Consider the following 17614-nt stretch of genomic DNA (forward strand, 5'->3'; position numbering starts at 1 on the left):
GTGTAACAGATTAAGGCCCAGCATCATCTCTAACAAAACAAACTCAAAACAAACCTTGGGCAAAGACGGAGTGTGAACCATCATTCCGTCATGTACTCTCGGTGCTATCCCTGAGTACATGCAGCGGTACTCCCTCCATTAAAACATCAAGTGGAGTTTCAGAAAGTGTCGTACTCTTACGCACTGCATTCGTATTTCATTTTTTTTTTACCTGTTGGACAGCAAATCCTCAGAAGAGTTGTGAATCATCTACATTAGCACCGACTGCAACGCGTTATTTGAGGACAGGTTATAGTCGTTTCAACTTGTAAGCACAAGGAAAAGAACAGAAGAACAAAAGAAGAAACAACACAACGATGTTAGGAATACGAAAGGTTGTCCCCTGTCGGATATATCGCAATTCCAACCAACCCTCCCTCACAACTTCTCATGATTTGGTTACACTATGCATGGCTCCTTTCATCACCCTTTTTTCGTTTTTATCGATTTTTTTTTTTTAAACGCAAAAGGGACAGTAAAAAGCAACAGAAGAGAAAAGTCACTTGCGATTACATGGTATTCACTTGTTTCTTTCCATTGGACATGACGCATGTCACACGCGTTCAAGGCAGTTACTCTGTCATACACGTCTTAGTGGAGGTACGCTTGAGCTTTTTGTGTTGTCTTCGACTAATAAAATAGTGTGTCACCCATCCCCTGCTTTATTCCCTTACACTTCCCGCACCATAAAACAAAGAGTAGAAGAAAGGCAAGAACACGAGGGTAAAAGAAAAGAGAATGGATGTGGTAGACAAGACAGGGTTCGAATTGTTACGCACACACATGTGAACGCAGAAAACACACACATATATATATATATATATATATATATATATGTATATATTGACGTTGCTTTCCCTCATTCGGTAACACTTTGGCACGTTAGTGCGGCCGCTCACAATAACCCAACATTATGAAGAGGGCACGACTAAAAGGAAAAGAGGGGAATGGGGACGCAACAACAATTCATATAACCCCTCGCCTCCTCATTCACTTTTCGTCGCTTGCGCCGTTGATGCAACCGGAGTTTCTCCACCAAGGCGGGGAAAGTGAAGGAAGGAAGGAAAAAAAAGAGACGAAGGAATATGTGTGCGTGGGATAATATAACAAGAATGTATGCCTTTTCCTCCTGGCGTTGGGCGGTCGTGAATTTCTACATGTACGCCAATCCCGTCAGGAGGTGCGCGACATGGCAAAAGGAAAGTAAGAAACGAATCAACTTTTTGAACATGTGTACGGGTCGGCTACGGAGGTTCGCACAGCCTCTCACCAAATCCATTTCTCTTCAGAGAGGCACCTCTGCACGATCTCCTCACCCCGTTCGGAGAAAATATCATCAAAAAAATTTCTCACATCGCGCTCTGCGTTGCTAAGCGGTCTGTCAAGTCTCTTACCAGGGCGAAGTAGCCCCAGTTTAACACGAAACGTGTTCGTTGGGGGATCACCACCTGCCTGCCCAGTTTCTGCACCACCTTCACCTGAAACAGGAGCGGCAGAAGCTTTGGCGGTGGGCTCCAGTCCGAGAATATCAAGAAGGTTCCTGAACTCTTCCGGTTTCAGAACAACCATAAGTGGATCCGATAGTTCCACCAGTTGTGTTGGCATCTCATGTGGTCTCTCAGAGAGTGTGGAGGAATACACCTGATACCACGCGTCAAGGGCCATTGCAGTTAATTCATTCTTGACACGATCCTCCGGTTTATCTTCCAGTGAGGCGCCCGCATGTTTCTGTGCCATGGCATCAAGCTCCTGCTGAGCGAGTGTCGGGGACGGGAGGCCAGAGTTTATTTCCAGGTTCCTCAAAGCATCCTCCAATAGTGTGTCTGCGAAGTAGGTCATTGCGGGCCTGAGGGGATGTCTCAACGGAACCTTAAAGTTGTTTCCTGTCTTGGGTAATTTCTTTGGTGAAAGCCCAAGGCGCTTGGCCTCCCGCACGTGCGAGGCGTTACATTGATGGCCAAGATCATTGTCACGCGAAAGCTCGTACAGCTCTGTATCCATAATGAGCAGATGCCTCTGCCGATCCTGCCGTTTCTTTATCCGGTCTTTTGTAGAGGAACCATTGTTCAGCATCTCCACGCGCATGGTGAGTGTGACTGGAATGCGGACGGTACGTGGATTTAAGCTATCACCAGACACACGCAGGGAGCTGCACCATAGTAACCACGGTCGGTTATCATCATCTATACGGAAATGCAATACCATTCGGGTGATCAACTTGCGGTCAGTAAAATACACATGGTCAACCACCTCCCGACAAAGGAGGTCTAAACGACCCTTTGTTTCGTCGGCAACAAGGGATAGTTCACTCAGGTGATTATCACCGTCAAAAGTTGCAGCGCGCATATGAACGGGCACGCGATGATCGTCTAGTCTGTACTTGTTTGTTCGTTTGTACACTACCGCCATGAGTGGTGACCAAGATACCTGTAGCTGCGCGTTGCGCCGCATCGTTGTCTCGCCCTTTGGAGGCACAAACTTCTGCAGGATGCCGTCGGGCTTTCGTGATTTATTAAAGAGAAATTCACGGAGCGTCTCGGCAGTGAAGATTTCCGAGTAAGAGATCAGTTCTCCATTTGGTGTGAGGGATTCTGGGTCGTCCACAGGGCAAGTGGTGAGGAATTGTGCCACAATCTCATACCCTGCTGTGGGCCGGCTGAAATGTTGGTAGATGGATTGGGCGTCCAGCATCTTTCCCGGATGTTTGTTAATCTCACGCGCTTCGGCGTCGTATGTGTACCATGCTCGCGGGAAATTGTGTTCGTACACCACCGTGTCGGGTAAGCGCACATTCTTCAGGCGGCTCTCACTGCCTTTATTCTTCTTCCACAAATGAAGGTAAAGTTGTGGCCTCAGCCCGTCGCCCTCGAGTGGATGGTGCTTCGCCCAGTCTTTGCTGTACAACACCTTCACACCAGAAGGCGAGACGTACCCACGGCGATACGTTGGCACATCGGCAAACATGCGATTGCTCGACATCCCGCTTTCGTTAGCCTACTAACTTTCCCTTGTCTTTCACTTTTCTACTTACAAACACAATTGCTGTTTGTTTGTTCGTCCTAACACTTGTCTTTTCTTCTTTTTCGTTTGTCTTCTACTAGTCACTTTTGCGTCTTTTCTCTCTTTTTTTGGTTTTGTCCGCCTACTTCTTGGTTCCTGGTGCGCGTTTGTATAGCGTTGCACCGACCCGAGAGGCTCTAAAGTAATTATGCAAATAATCTACTTGTTGGTATAAGTAATGTAATAAATATTAGTGCACTCTTTACCTTTATTTCTCCGCGCTTTCCCTCTCTAATGTGAACTTTTAACCCTGCTCTCTTTATCTATCTTTTCCCCTCACGCACTCGCTCCCCGACGGACGAGTTGTGTTTGTTGTTAAATTTCTTTATTTGCTGGGGAAGCTAACCAAAAAAAAAAAAAGAAGTGCCACAAGAGTGTAAATTTATGAACAAAAACAACCGGCCGATCGACCAGTTTGGCCGGAGGAGATAAAGAGAAAAGGAAAAAAAGGGAAGAGAAGACAAATAAAACAGGACCTAGCACACACAAAAAAAAAACAGTAGTAGTGTTCAGTGAAGGGAAGTTCTCCTTTCAGCCGTTCCTGTAGCCTACTGGAAGCGGGGATAGTCTACGAAAAGACACACATGCACAAACAGTGGAAGTGGGAGCAGAGATGTTGCAAAGAGCGGCTGAAACAACAGAACACTTCAAAGCACTCACACGTGCGTACATTATATATATATATATATATATATATATATATATATATATTGTACGCACAGATTTGTATACATTCTCTCACCACCTTCCTTTCTCAGCACCCGCAACTCCATGAACTCCACGTGCCGCACTCACTTGCACGTGCCCCCCCCTAATCTTCACGTGCATACGCGCACACAAACACAAACACAAACACAAAGGACGCGCAGTGTCACCATACAATGCTCAAGGTTAAGGGATACAAACATTTTTTTTTTGAAAAAAGGAAGGCCAAGAAGAGTCCACACAACGACAAACCCCCCTCGACACATTGACCCAACACAAGAATCAGCTTTCAACAAAATACCCCCTCTTTTTTTTCTTGCTCTCGGCCATTTATTCGCCTTGTCTTATTTTGTTCCCGACGCTGCTACAATTTCCTTTAGCAACCTCGCGCCACCGGCACAGTAACAGAAGCAGCAGTGTTCCCACTCCCCCCATCCCGTGATACGTCAAGGAACGGTGGTGGCGTTGGGGTGTGGACGGGTTCAAGAAGTGGTGAACTAAAAGAGTCCCGCCCTTCAGGAACGTACCAGCTGGTTTCCACACCGGTTGCCAGTAACTTATCCAACACCGTGTCAAACTTTCCCTCTTCCTTCAATTGCTGATATTTGCGATAGAGGCGAAGAGACGTTCGGGCATCCTCTACAGAGTCGTGTTCACCTTCTTGCACACGCTCACCCAGTACATGATAGGCCAGGAAACGCAACGACAAATACCTGCCCCCAGGTCTGTGAAAGAGCGTGAGCGTATCAATCATCTGATTCGGAGGAACCGCAATATTACAAACACGGAAGTCCTGATGTAGACCATGACCAACAAATGTCACTGAACGGTCCACCAAAGCCCGCAGTTTGAGATAAGTTGCCTTGAGGCTCGTAAGACACTTGGATGACTCCAGTGGGTCAAGATCGCCTGGGTGGATGCCACTGTACTGAGTCACGTAGTCCAAAATTGCTTCCGGAGTGTGAACGTAGTCATCCACAATCGTTCGTTCGTCGCCTGGAGCACTGCTCAGTACGCAGCTCAGTCGTGCGAGTGCCATGTGTCGCTGTTGTGCCAAGTTACCGGGTGAATCCGTAACACATTGACTCTTGTTCCAATCAAGTACCACATACTCCGCATCAAGAGCAACAAGGTCCTCTGGCTTGATGTCGAGATGGGATCTCAGTGGCGACTTGAAACGCTGTATCGAAGGATTACGTTGCAGGGGCCTTGCCAGAACATCATTTATTAGTAGTGGACCCAACGTCTCAAACATATTTGGTGGTCGCTCACCATCCTCTGCGCTGTACAGTGGTGTGGACAATTTGTCAAGGGCATAAAACGAAACAACCGCACGGTGCGAACGTAGGGCAGGCATGGATACCTCCAACTTTTGTTCATCCTCTGACTTTGTTACGAGATAGTCGTTCACAAGACTGAAACGATCATCCTCAACACGCTGGTGGCTAACGAAGTTCCCCGGGTCATCTGCGTCATTGGAAAGGTGGATGATATTGCTGCAAAGTAAATAATTGGAGTCATCTTTTGCATCACGCGAGATGCGGAGACACCTGGGTGGTTTTAGTGTTCCTCCCTCAGGGTTCAGTCGCAGTACGATGATGGGTGGAAGGCGCTTTATTTGTACGTTACTGTTGTGCCCCTCCAGTTGCTTCAATAAGTGCTGCAGTCCCTCATTGACCTTGATAGCAGACGCCGGAACATCCCAATAGAACCGAGGTTCCACATGAACTTTACCACCAGATGAAAACTCCGTACCAAAAAGACTAGCTATCGACTTGTCAAAATCTCCACAAGGTTGCTTATGGTTCATAAATGGATACTCCTTCTCGTCCTGCAGACCACGATGTAATGCTTCGAGCAACACCAGTTGCGCCATGTGCATCCGCTTCACCGCTTCATCACGGGATTTTATTGGCTCGAAAACTGGGGCAGCGGAAGGACACCTGTACATAGTACGGATGAGATTCCCCACTTGTACAATGGGATTAAGACCAGCTACTGAAGTCATCATCATGTTAGAAAACACGAATGCAATTTCACAGGCGATGCAATACTCCTTCGCACAAATATGATGCACGACCACCCTACGGACAGGGAATTCCTTCGGGTGACACAGGTACAGAGACTGAAGCAATGTTGTAATCCAGCACTCAGGAAAACTATTATCGAGTCCAACAACAACCTTCGGAATCCTATTGTACTTTTCCCACTCGAATCGCTGATGTGACCCATAACACACGAGGTTAGCGGCATCTTGCGGCACGTAGTTGTCGGCAACCCCTCCGCGAAAGGTGCTCTGCCGCCGCTTCTTCTCCTTGTTCAGTTCCAATAGCAAGTGCTGCACCGCTGCAGGATCGTTCCCCAACATTAAATTATACGGATATGGATTCGGAAGGAGTGGTGCGAGTTTGTCTCTTGGGTCAGGGAGATATGAATCAGAGCGCCGGAGGCCCCATCGATTGGGCTCATAAGTCCACGACTCCCCATTGACACAACACGTCGAAGGAGCCACTTGTAAGATCATGTAGTTTTCCGGTGGCCAGCTGGAGGCGAGTTCCTCAACAGGTACAGACTCGTCGAAGAACGCAAACGTGTCACCTTCCTTATCTTCCCAGCGCGCTGTAAAGACGGGGTTAACGGGGCGCTTCGGTTGTACGAATCGAGACATGACGTAGTCCTCACGTGTTGCTGGATGGCCAAGAGCCATGAAGTGACCCTTATCGTTCCCTATTGCAGCGCACATTCCGTTGGGCGATACGCTCACCGAGGTGCAGGTGTCGTCAAACAATCCACTTGAGCTGTAGACGGGTTTTGTTTGATCCATCTGGACAATGTGAAACCCGCGTGAAGTCAACACGAAAGCACGGTCGGGCAACACACCAAAAGGGTCACGATAACGACGAACTTGCGAAATACTGTCTGACGGTATACCATTAATGGTGTTGAGCGGTTCAGCCATCTTCCGTACATCATACACACGAACGCTACTCGTCATATTCCGCTCCACCACGGCAGCAATGACCGTTTCGTCGTCTGCGTCCATGGCGAGCACACGGTTGCGAGACGACGGTATGGAAGCAACCACCTGAAGTTCGTTTGCATCTCGTACCACGATGCCGCCTGACGTGGCGCCTGTAATAACCCACTTGCTTGTCTGTCTCAACGACACCACCTTGCCTTCCATGAGGGGAACGGTTACGTGATTACACGCGGTTCCGTCGCTGATGGACATTCGCGTTAGTCCAACATCACCAACGATACTCACCACACCTGTATCGCCGTTTGCTTGAAAAAGTTCAATATGGTCCTGTGACTGTGGTGGAAGAGGGCAATACATGCACTGCGCACCGCCTCGTTTGTAACCCCGAATAACATCATGGTCTGCCACCATTCCTACCGTCTCATTGCCCATCCTTAGGAAAAAGATCCCAAAGATAGGCCGTGTGGATGCGGCAAATGAGGAATACACCGCCCACGAAAGAGTATCCGTTTGACTCTGCGTGGTGAAACTCATCAAGCGACCAAAACTGTCCCCGACCCATAAAAGTTCCACATCGGGGTCGAACTCAATCGCATTGACAATACCAACAAATGCTTGAACGCTACCTCGAACCTTCCACGGAACGCTCATTTATACGCTGCCAATACCCAGTGCAGCACCAGAGGCCGCAGTGATTGGGAGCGAAGCGAAAAAGAAAAAAAAAACAACGGTGGCGGGAAGAGGGAAATCCCCCGCCGCACGCGTCCGCCACGTGTCTCAGCTGACCGCTTCCCAACAACAACAAAAAAATATATAGATCTTTTTACCTGCTACCCTTCCAACCGCCACACGGGCTGCCCAAAGCAAAAGAAGATACAAAATCAGAATGAAGAAAATAGTAATATATCTGAAGTTTCGGGTTGGTTCAATCCTTTTCCTTTGTTCCCTACTACTTATCCTCACCGACAGGTGATGTCGGCAACCCCTACCGCGCGTTTCTTCAAACCCCTATTTCCTCCAATTTACGGTCACTACTGGTAGAAAATAGGCAAGGAAGGAAGAAAAAAAAACAGCGATTGCCACCCCGTAGAAGGTAACGCAAGCAAACAATAAGGTCATATCCAACAGAGATAACTCATAACCACTTTTGTGTTTATTATTATATTTTGTTTGAGATGGAGGTAAAAAAAAAATGGGAAAAGAACTGCACCGACCGCAACAGCCACAGTACGTCCCTTTCCCTTGCCCAACAACAACAACAGCACCATAAATCGAACAGAGGCCTTTCACATGTGATTGTCCTTCGGCATATAATTGTGTAATTAATCCAGGAGGAAGCCACAATGGTGAAGAGGTTGTAAATATCCCGGTCACTAGGGCTCAACAGCTGTCGCAGGTGTTGATTGCGTTTGTTTATCCCACCACCGCACCCTTCCCCTTTAATGCACCTCCTCCACACGTAAACAACGGCTCGTTAAACAGTGTGTAATATGATGGAAATATAAATATTCCACATTACCGTACACTTTGTAACCGTGATGACAACCGCTATCTCAGGAGAGGAAAAAATAAAAACAACAACAATATATATATATATATATATGACCTGCATCCATTATTCAACGAACAAAACGGCAGTTGCGTTTCCCCCCCCCCCTCCTCTCCAAAGAGTACGTTTACGACGTCACCTCACTTACCTCCGTAGTCTTCTTTCTTTTTTTGACCTTACGAGGGCCTTGTGGTGATGCCGTCGCCTCCACCTCAGAAGGCACCGCTGCACCCGTTGAGGCCGCGACATGAGATGCCGAAGTCGGGGCTTCAAATGGTTGGGCGGGAGCGCGGGGGTCCTTTTTGTGGTGCTTTACCGCATGACGGTGCAGGTCCTCGTGACTAAGAAAAAAGCGCTCACATGTCGAGCACTTTACATGCGTCAGTAGTCCAATATCCGATAGTCGGATTGTCTTGTGTTGAAGACTCAGGTGCTCTTCGAGCGAATAAATATCGGCGAAGACACGCTTACATGCAGGACATGGATGATTTTGTGAAGATAAGCCGTGCTTATTTTGCATGTGCCCGTGCAGCCCCTTTGCTGAAGAGAAACCCTTTTCGCAATCGTGGCACCACCAACAATTATTTGCCGTCACCCGCCCAACCACATTTTGTGCTTCTCCTTGTTCCGCATGCTTGCTATTAAAGTGTCCATCCAATGCAGCAGCGGAAGCGAAAGCCTTCTGGCAAACCGTGCAAACGAATGATGAGACCGTCTTCTGCTCGCGGATGAGGCGCTCAACATGAAATGCGGCGTCTTCGTTGGGGTGTTTAAAGCGAATGTGCGAAAACAAAGCAGACGGCATTTTGTAAACTTTCGATGATGACACGCATAAATCACAAATCACGTGCACACGCTGGTCTCCACCCGTAGTTGCTTCCTTTGCGGAAAATTGCGCCACATCAGCGATGGCGGCGGAGTCAACACCTGCGGGCCCCTCTGCAGTCCCATCGGGGTGTCGTGTTTCAAGGTGCTGCAAAAGATCAATTTCACTGTTGAACGTGCGGTTACACAACTCACACGGAAACTCTGTGTCGCTGAACTGCGCTGTTGCTTTCAGTGGTCTATCAACACCCCGAGGAAGGGAGATGCCGAGAATTCGGGGGACTGCATTAATCGGTTCACTCTTCTCAGCCACAGCTACGACACCATTCAAACGCCGCGTCGGTTGCGGTCCCCCATCCCCATTGCTTTTTTCCACAACTACTCCACGTGGTGGCAAGGGAACGTGCGGCTCCACCTCCTCTAAATCAATATCGGTATGCACATCGGCAACATGTTTAAGAAATTTATCTCGCGTTGCGTACACATCACTGCGGCGATCACACCAATTACACATGTAACCTGTCGGCAACACAGTTGGCAAAAAATCCAGGACGCGGCGCCCAGATGACGTTAGTTCGGATTTCTTCAGAGGAACGCCAATTACCCGCTCGTACAAGGCAAGTCGTTCTGTGCACATTTTGCGGCAATGCGTTTGGTCAAGCTCACGGTGGGCCGTTATAAGGTGTGTGAGCATATCGCACATATGAACGACGCGGCTACAGGCTGGACAAGAGGCGTATGCTATGTCCTCATGTGTATGAGAACGCGGCGCTGCAAGTTGCACAGATGGGATACGCAGTGGATGATGGCAACGCCGCACGGGTTGCAATAACTGATGGAGCTGCGGCGCCATTGAAGCCACCAACCAGCGCCGCATCTGCTCTGCTGGCACTATAAACCTAACAAAGTTTTTTATGAAGTTTTTTTTTGTTGTATGAGTCCCGTCACATGCAGATATGAGCGCGTGTGTACACATGACATGTGGGATGAACAGTTAGGAAGCCCATTATTTTTTTTTATTTTCAAAAAGGAGGTGAGTAGCGGGGTAGACTTAAACACTCAAAAGTTCCAGCGGACTATAAAAATGCCGATGGCAATAGCGATAATTATTGTGATAATAGCAGTCAACCTATGCACCCGATTGATAGTCGCAAGATAATCACAAACCACCGTGTGTAACATATGGTTCAGGAGTTTGTTGAAAGTGGCAAAAAGTTATAACCTCTTCCATGCGCAAAATTCCCCTTGAGTTCACCACTCTCCGGTTGGCCGCTGTCGCGGTGATAGAAACGGAAAAGGAATTTCTCTCTTTTTCTTCAAAAAAGGAAGAAAATACAACAACACAGGAGAGAGACCTCCGCTGTCACGGCAGCTGTAATGCTACAGACAGCACATCCTCCAAAAAAGAAAAAAAAGTCGATACAACTATTAACACTCATAGAAATAATCGTTTACAACGAACGAACACAACAAAAGAAGACGAATTAAAAAAACCTCTATGACGAAGCTGAATGATTTGACAACCATTTCCTAAAATGATCGGTCATTCACAAAATCTCCATGGATACTACCGTCATGATATTTACAATTGACACAGCAGAGAGGGAAAAAAGCAAAAGAGAAAGAAAGAAAAAGCAGGGCCCAGCAACAGTAAAGAAAGACTAAAACGTAAACAACTAGTCAAAACCGACCAGCACAAATCCTCATGGTTCAGTTGGCCACTCCATTACTAATAAATCCACTGGGGTATGGGGTCCACCACGATACACAGACACTATCGGATGCAGTTTCTGCTTTGAAAGTCCTTCGATTCGCTTTTGAAGACTTTCCCAACGCGATTGGGAATCAACAAAGAACCCTAAAAAAAATGAAGTGTCCACTTGACCATATGGAACAGACCGCAAGTTACTCGATGTTGGCTTCACAACCCCCGTTTCGCCTGGCTCACCCGACAACAAAGCATCTTGTGTCTTGCAGTGAGGATCCAAATAAAGCAATAATTCCTGTGCCCCAGTACCGATGATATAATACCCACGGTTAGGGACACCGCCCACCATTCCAACACTCTCCGGTGCAAGCAACAGATGCTCCAGTGAAAGAAACATTTTTTGACTCATGCAACGGCTTGCACCACAACGTAAGGGCGCGAGTATAAGAACGTTTCGCGACTCCTTCAGATGGCAACTTACCTCTTCTGCTGGAACAGCACCAGCCACTGTAATGACAACACTAAGTGGACTCGAAAGAATTCCCCTTTCCGTTGCTCTTTTAACGCAACCACTAATAGCCTCACATCCCTGACTTGGTGCCCAGTAGACGGGTCGGAGCGACTCACCTTGCTTCAGTATGTGGCGCACCATGCAGTGCAAAGAAAAAGGCGCTACTTGTTCATCATCCAAATCGGCGAAGTATTGTAACTTACAGTCTTGTGCGCTGTGTCTCCGCAGACTGCAAGCCAAAAGCATTTGCGTAGCGCGTGCCAGGCAACCCCATCCCTTGTCTGACGTAAGCGTAGAATAAGGAAGAGGATCGAAATACCTGCGGTAGGTGAAGAGGTAAAAGGAATTCTCAAGGTGCTCGTCCAACTGCTGAGGCTCCCTTTGGATCGTGCCAAGAACACAACACGGATACTCAATGTGTGCGTCACAACCGACAACGGAGTGTACAAAATTTTTCAGACGCTCCATACGAATCTACGATATATATAAATATATATATGTATATATTTGTATATCCATGTATATTATATGTGCTTAGCGACAGACTGCTTTGTTTCTTCGCTTCCTTATGGTGTTGTTTTCACTCTTCACTTTCCAACAATTAATGGTTTTTAATGACGTCAGGTTGCGAAGTTGCGTCGCAGCCTCGCACAGCTCAGCAACGGAGTCTGGTGGCCGTCAGATGAACTCGTTTTGCCACTGCTATTCCCTTTTCCTATTGAAAAGGCGCTGTTCAGCGGGTGTAACCGCAATTCCCACCATGGAGGAGTAATAACAAACAACAATTAAAGGGGAGAGGGAAGAAATGCAGTGAATGCTAACAAACATTTAAAGGATAAAAGAAAAGAGGGGAAGCAATAAACCACGGGTAATTCGTTCGCGCGCACGTCAGCGACAACACGATAAGGGCCCCCAACCTCGTACCCACACACAGAAAGAACGGAAAGCACAGATTTAGTTCACATGTAGCCGTACCCAAATCGACTAACTGTTTGGGTCGAACAAAAACTCCATTTGATGACTGTGCCGTGGAAAAAAGTGTCCCGTTAGGCGAGATCCCGTACGGTGCGTGTTAACGTATGATGTGTGCCAACGACGCGTGGGAACCCGCACGTCCCTCCCGAGGGCGCATGGGATGCACCATGCTTTGCCATCTTTTGAGTAGAACTTGTTGTGTCCGAGCCTGTATTTACATCGGTTGCACTTGAAACAACCGAAGTGAAAAAAGTACCCCTGCGGCGTAGGCACTGTTGCGTTACCAGCAGGTATCCACACGTAGCTATTGACATCTCCCGCATCAATGGGTTTGTCACAGTTAAAACAGATTGCATCAGGTGGCACAACCATGGGGCGGTCCACATCTTCATTATAAGCGGGAAAGTGCGGCCGTGACTTACATTCATCATGAGGCATTGCTGTGAGGTGCCGCGCCTTCGACTGCGTCCACCAGCGGCGGCTGTGTTGCGTGCGAACCTTATGGGATTGCGTAGGTTTCCCATGCATTGCTCGGCACTGAACCAACGTTACAACAACACATGGGATACGTGACCGCAACATATATTGTTACTCGGCAGGTATGGGAAGAAAAACAAAAAGATTAAAAAAGGAAGGATGGAGGCGAATGGAACTCCACCTTTCCTTTTCCTTCCCTTGCTATTACTTCTTTTTGTTGATGTTGTCCGAAGCCCTACTGACTGTACCAAGCACACTGTGCTTGTAGCACATATATGAGAGGAAAAGAAAAAAAAGTAGTTGATGAACGCAAGTTATCAATACATATACACATTAATACCAAAACAATTTGTGTCTTTTTCTTTTTTTGTTAATTTCTTCCCTTGCTGCCTATTTGCCACGTTCTAATAAATTCTAACGATGCATTTCTGAGTTTCGCAGGAGAAAAACAATTGCTCATCCATTCAATCCTCTTCCCCTGTCGATACGGTTCCTCAAGTTGTCGGAAGCCGAAAAAAAAAAACAAATGCAGCAGGAAGTGTGTACTCAAATCTATGTGGAAGACTCCACGCATTGAATGGGAATCCGCATGAGGACCACATCATGAACCGGGAACTTGTGGTAACGAAGCACCACCAATAATAATAAAAAGGATAGCGAAACCGAAAAAATAGACATCATGATTCCTTTTCTTTCTCCTTCACACTAACACGACCAAACAAACACATTAGCTGTACTTAACAGGAACAGCATTCCATCAGTATTATCCACACAGCGACGGGCAACAAACACCAGTAATGGCGCCAAGAAAGGCGTGATGAAAGCATCCGCTTGCCTCGGCAAACATAAACTGCGATCCGAAATAGTCACGAAGGAAAAAAAAACAAACAGAAGAGGAAACTCAGCCATACGTGTGAGGTACGGCTCTTTATTGTTCCCCCTTTCTCCCATCTCCTTACCTTTTCCCTTTAAAAAAAAAAAACAATAAATTAAGGTTTCTGCCCCTGCATTTTACCTTCAAAAAAAACAATAAAAAGAATGGACAATATTAAAATAGATATGTGACAGAGCAACTCTTTCCTTATATTACGTTTTCCCCGTATCAACGGACCGCACCGGCACCGCATCCCCGGGACGTCTAACCTTCATTGTGAATTCATTATCAATCCCACATCCCTTTTACTCTCAAAGCCTCAAAACAGCTGCTACAGTCGCTATATTTTGAGCACCCGACACGCATGAAAGATGTCTCTCAGCATCCAACGGTTTCATCTCATCTTGTCTCCAAACGCCCGCCATGTGTATTTGCGCACACGGGGTATTGGTAATCTATGGGAGCCTTCATGATTTAACATCGATGAGCATTAGGGTAAATCCACTCGTTACGCTCCCCTTTCCTGTATTCCCTCTTACAACTATTCATTTATTCCTTCATTCTGTACTGTGCCATCTGTCCGTGTATACGTCTATATATGGATGGTTAAACCTTAAGAAATTCCTGCGAGAGCAAAGGGCGATCCTCCGGGTAAATGCTACCATAAATATCTGGACCCAACTCCTCTACCAGTTCTATTATCTCAACATCATAAGGTGAATCCACATCATCCCAATAGCGATGCGTTAAGCGATCGGCATCGACATCCTGTATGTCAAAATGGGTGCTAGTGCCGCTGTTACTGTTCTTTCTGTCATTCCCACCGTTGCTCGTACTAAAATCCTGAGAACGGAAACCAATAGCGCCAAGAGGAACAGCAAATACTGAATTCCCTACTGCCCGCAGTGGCCTAAACGCAGCTAACCGTCGTAACATCCAACACTAAAAGTCCCCCCACCTCACGCGCGCGCACACACACACACACACACAAACAAATAAACAAATATTTATTTATGTATGCAGGTAGAGAAAGGGAGCTGAAGCACGGCGGGAGAACGCCCGGAACTGCGAAGGCAACGGCAAATGATGGAAACAAAATACCGACAACAGGGAGTATAGAGAGTCCTCACTCCAAACCTTTACGTCACTATGAAGTTTATTTTGCTATGGTGGAAGTACTCGTTAGATGAGCGACTGCGAGGGAACGGGGGGAAGCTATTAAGCTTTCTCTTGGTGCAAGTGTTCTGGATGGCAAAAACCGAAGCAAAACGCTACAACTACGAATAAACAAGGAAAAAAAAAACAGTCAAAAAGGAAGAAACATCGCCTTTCGATGACACAGGTGTACAAATGCATAACCGCAGGGAGAGACGTTTCTATGAAACAGCTTGTGATGTATAGTGTAGTTTGCATGATCAAAGAACCGTAAGAAGGGGGACAGAGAGTCTATACATGAGTAAACAACGAATGAACAAGGGGTGAATGGGCCTTTCCATTCAACTTCAGGTTCAACATTTCGTAAAGTGCCGAATCATACCGTATTAATGTGCAGCGTTCATTAGGCGTGCCACTTCTTCCTTGCTCTGAGCTGATGAGTTACACGCTCCCTCAAGAAACTGTGTGGCCGCTGCCTCGAGACCAAGCGCTGAATTCGAGAGCTGAATGGAACGAAATCGGGCAGCTAAGGGGAAAACCATCCCTGATGAAAGGGTGTTGCTCAATACATTACCCGCGCCCATATGACAGGGTGCCTCTGCGGGCAGCTCCAGGGCAGCGATGTGTTCCTCATTTTGACGATAACGCGGCGCTAAGCGCTCCAGCACTTGGGCCAATGCATACGGTGTCATTTGAGGAAAGTACTTAATCAATGTAGGGTAGAGGCTACGTAACAATCCATTCACGGTCAAGCACGCCACAGACCCGTTTGTGGTGGGCCACCACACAGCGTTGTCAGTGAATACGGCGCAAAACACTTCTTCTTTTTCCTGCTCCTGATACGGGGGCTTTTGCTGTTGTTGCTGCTGTTGTTGTTGACGCTGCAGCTGCTGTTGTTTTGTCAACCCCTGATACAAACCAGATGTTTGGCTCGTTGGCCTCAACTCGTATGTAACGACCTGCTGCAACGGTGGCAAGTCGTCTATCTTGGCGACAACACGGTTGTAGTGCACATCCCATAGGTAAGTGGCGTCTTCACAAATAAGCAACAAGAGTGGGAGGTCTCCTAGTGGAACTGTTACACGCAAACCAGCGACCTCATGTATGGAATTAGCGGTCGCACAATTCATTAAATTTTCTAAATGCGGTCCTCTCACATGTGCCAACGTAGTGCAGCCTTTTGTCTTGAGAGCTACTGTGACTGATGGCACGTGACCATGACCACCATCAGAAATATAGGGTGTCACTCCTAGCTCGCACGGGCTTTGACAATACGATGGTGACCCGATGTTGCACACAGAGGCAATGCCTCTGGCATCCATGAAATACACACAACTGTTCTCACACACCACAGCAACCAGAGATCTGTCCCCAGCGGCCACTTCTGCAGCGACAATGACACTAGGAAGTAGGTTTTTGTGGCTGCTGGGAAGTGAAAGATGATCCCCCGGGATGTTTACAGTGCTCGAAGCGCGCGACCGGCCTCTCCTAGTATGTCTCTCTGACGTTCGCGGTGTTCCTTTGGACTTGGAAGCAGAAGCAGCAAGCCTTTCAACATTGCTTTCTGTCCCTATAGCATCAACAGCTGCCAACACGGCCGGTTTCCCCTCTGTACCACTCCTAGAGGGACGCAGAGGACAGCGGGAGAAAGCAGTACTACCTACCCACAGCAGTAACCCCAGTATGCAGTGCCTGCTGAACGATGAGTCCCCGGACGCCGGTGGCATGGCAAAACTCCCGGTGGTTGAATTCCTTAAGTTGTTCGCTGATGCGCAGTTACTAAAGGTTCCTAGTGACTGAGTTTTAACCCCAAACGAAACTCCCTGTCGTGACAGATCAGGGATGTAGAAAATGCGAACACCCCCGCCGCCAAAGGCTCCCTCGGCGTACGCAACACGTGCTGAGGCGCCCAAAACGACACGAGACACTTCCTCCGAATCAGTATCCCGTGGGATCTTTAATGGTGGAACCGATATAATCGTCACGCGCGAATCGTTGTTGTAGCACACTGAAATGTGCGCAGCGTTATGTGATAGTTTCAGAGAGCTAACAGTTTCTAGCATGGGAAAACTTTCACATGGAATTTCCACCACCTGCTGTTGGTACCTCCGCCGACGCGAAATGGAGTAGCACTCGCCTCTCTTCAGGGTCACTAGTAGTACAAAAACACTTCTACGGTAGCCCACGGTCACGGCCCACTCCATGTTTGAAACGATTACGGCGTCAAGCGCCACCACGGGCCCACCGCCAGGATCTAAAGCTACAACTTCTGTCGATTCGAATTGTCCGCGCTCTACAGAGCTGGAATTGGGGTCCCCTTCAACACACGTTAAGTAACCACCGGCAAGCGTCACGTGGCCATCGATGTAGCCGAAAACCAGCGCACCGCTGTTAGCAAAGACGGCACTAATCTTGGTTGACACTCCCGCAGGGCTGTTGGGTGGGGACGGATATTCGACAGGTACAATCAGCTTCGGTAATGCGAAAGTACTCAAAACTTCCACTGGAACCTGAATTTGAGGTGGAGCTTCGTTGGCGAGTCGGATATCACATGTTTTGGTAATCTCGCGTATATGGCGTTGGGGTGCTGTTGCGTAGTCCAACGCGTCGTTAACGCAACGCATCACAATCTTCGTGAAGAAGCGCAAAGGTTGTACCGTATCATCGTAAAGGTACTGCATGTTATTAGCTAGAAATGTGATAATGCAATATTTTGCGTCTTCGTTTTCGGGTTATACGACTCGCAGTATGCAAAG

At 47.6% G+C, this 17614-nt stretch overlaps 7 protein-coding genes across 7 annotated transcripts; all 7 read right to left on the bottom strand.

Moving 5' to 3' along the window:
* Positions 1-1305: 1305 nt before the first annotated feature.
* On the bottom strand, positions 1306-3018 carry TbgDal_VI1350 (hypothetical protein, conserved; the record flags this gene model as incomplete). The annotated part of the gene is made up of 1 exon (XM_011775640.1): positions 1306-3018. The coding sequence occupies one exon, from the start codon at positions 3016-3018 to the stop codon at positions 1306-1308; it is 1713 nt and encodes a 570-aa protein (XP_011773942.1).
* A 1162-nt stretch (positions 3019-4180) lies between these two features.
* Positions 4181-7435, bottom strand: TbgDal_VI1360 (ubiquitin hydrolase, putative; the record flags this gene model as incomplete). The annotated part of the gene is made up of 1 exon (XM_011775641.1): positions 4181-7435. One exon carries the CDS (start codon positions 7433-7435, stop codon positions 4181-4183), a length of 3255 nt encoding a protein of 1084 aa, XP_011773943.1.
* Positions 7436-8460: 1025 nt separating this feature from the next.
* On the bottom strand, positions 8461-10134 carry TbgDal_VI1370 (zinc finger protein, putative; the record flags this gene model as incomplete). Its single annotated transcript, XM_011775642.1, has 1 exon — positions 8461-10134. The coding sequence occupies one exon, from the start codon at positions 10132-10134 to the stop codon at positions 8461-8463; it is 1674 nt and encodes a 557-aa protein (XP_011773944.1).
* Positions 10135-10861: 727 nt separating this feature from the next.
* TbgDal_VI1380 (AUT2/APG4/ATG4 cysteine peptidase, putative) lies at positions 10862-11845 on the bottom strand (the record flags this gene model as incomplete). The annotated part of the gene is made up of 1 exon (XM_011775643.1): positions 10862-11845. One exon carries the CDS (start codon positions 11843-11845, stop codon positions 10862-10864), a length of 984 nt encoding a protein of 327 aa, XP_011773945.1.
* Positions 11846-12361: 516 nt separating this feature from the next.
* On the bottom strand, positions 12362-12934 carry TbgDal_VI1390 (hypothetical protein, conserved; the record flags this gene model as incomplete). Its single annotated transcript, XM_011775644.1, has 1 exon — positions 12362-12934. The coding sequence occupies one exon, from the start codon at positions 12932-12934 to the stop codon at positions 12362-12364; it is 573 nt and encodes a 190-aa protein (XP_011773946.1).
* Positions 12935-14309: 1375 nt separating this feature from the next.
* TbgDal_VI1400 (hypothetical protein, conserved) lies at positions 14310-14639 on the bottom strand (the record flags this gene model as incomplete). Its single annotated transcript, XM_011775645.1, has 1 exon — positions 14310-14639. One exon carries the CDS (start codon positions 14637-14639, stop codon positions 14310-14312), a length of 330 nt encoding a protein of 109 aa, XP_011773947.1.
* Positions 14640-15244: 605 nt separating this feature from the next.
* TbgDal_VI1410 (hypothetical protein, conserved) lies at positions 15245-17539 on the bottom strand (the record flags this gene model as incomplete). The annotated part of the gene is made up of 1 exon (XM_011775646.1): positions 15245-17539. One exon carries the CDS (start codon positions 17537-17539, stop codon positions 15245-15247), a length of 2295 nt encoding a protein of 764 aa, XP_011773948.1.
* Between the last annotated feature and the right edge of the window lie 75 nt (positions 17540-17614).

This window comes from Trypanosoma brucei, chromosome 6 (assembly GCF_000210295.1).
Source record: "Trypanosoma brucei gambiense DAL972 chromosome 6, complete sequence".
In the NCBI taxonomy this organism is placed as follows: domain Eukaryota; phylum Euglenozoa; class Kinetoplastea; order Trypanosomatida; family Trypanosomatidae; genus Trypanosoma; species Trypanosoma brucei.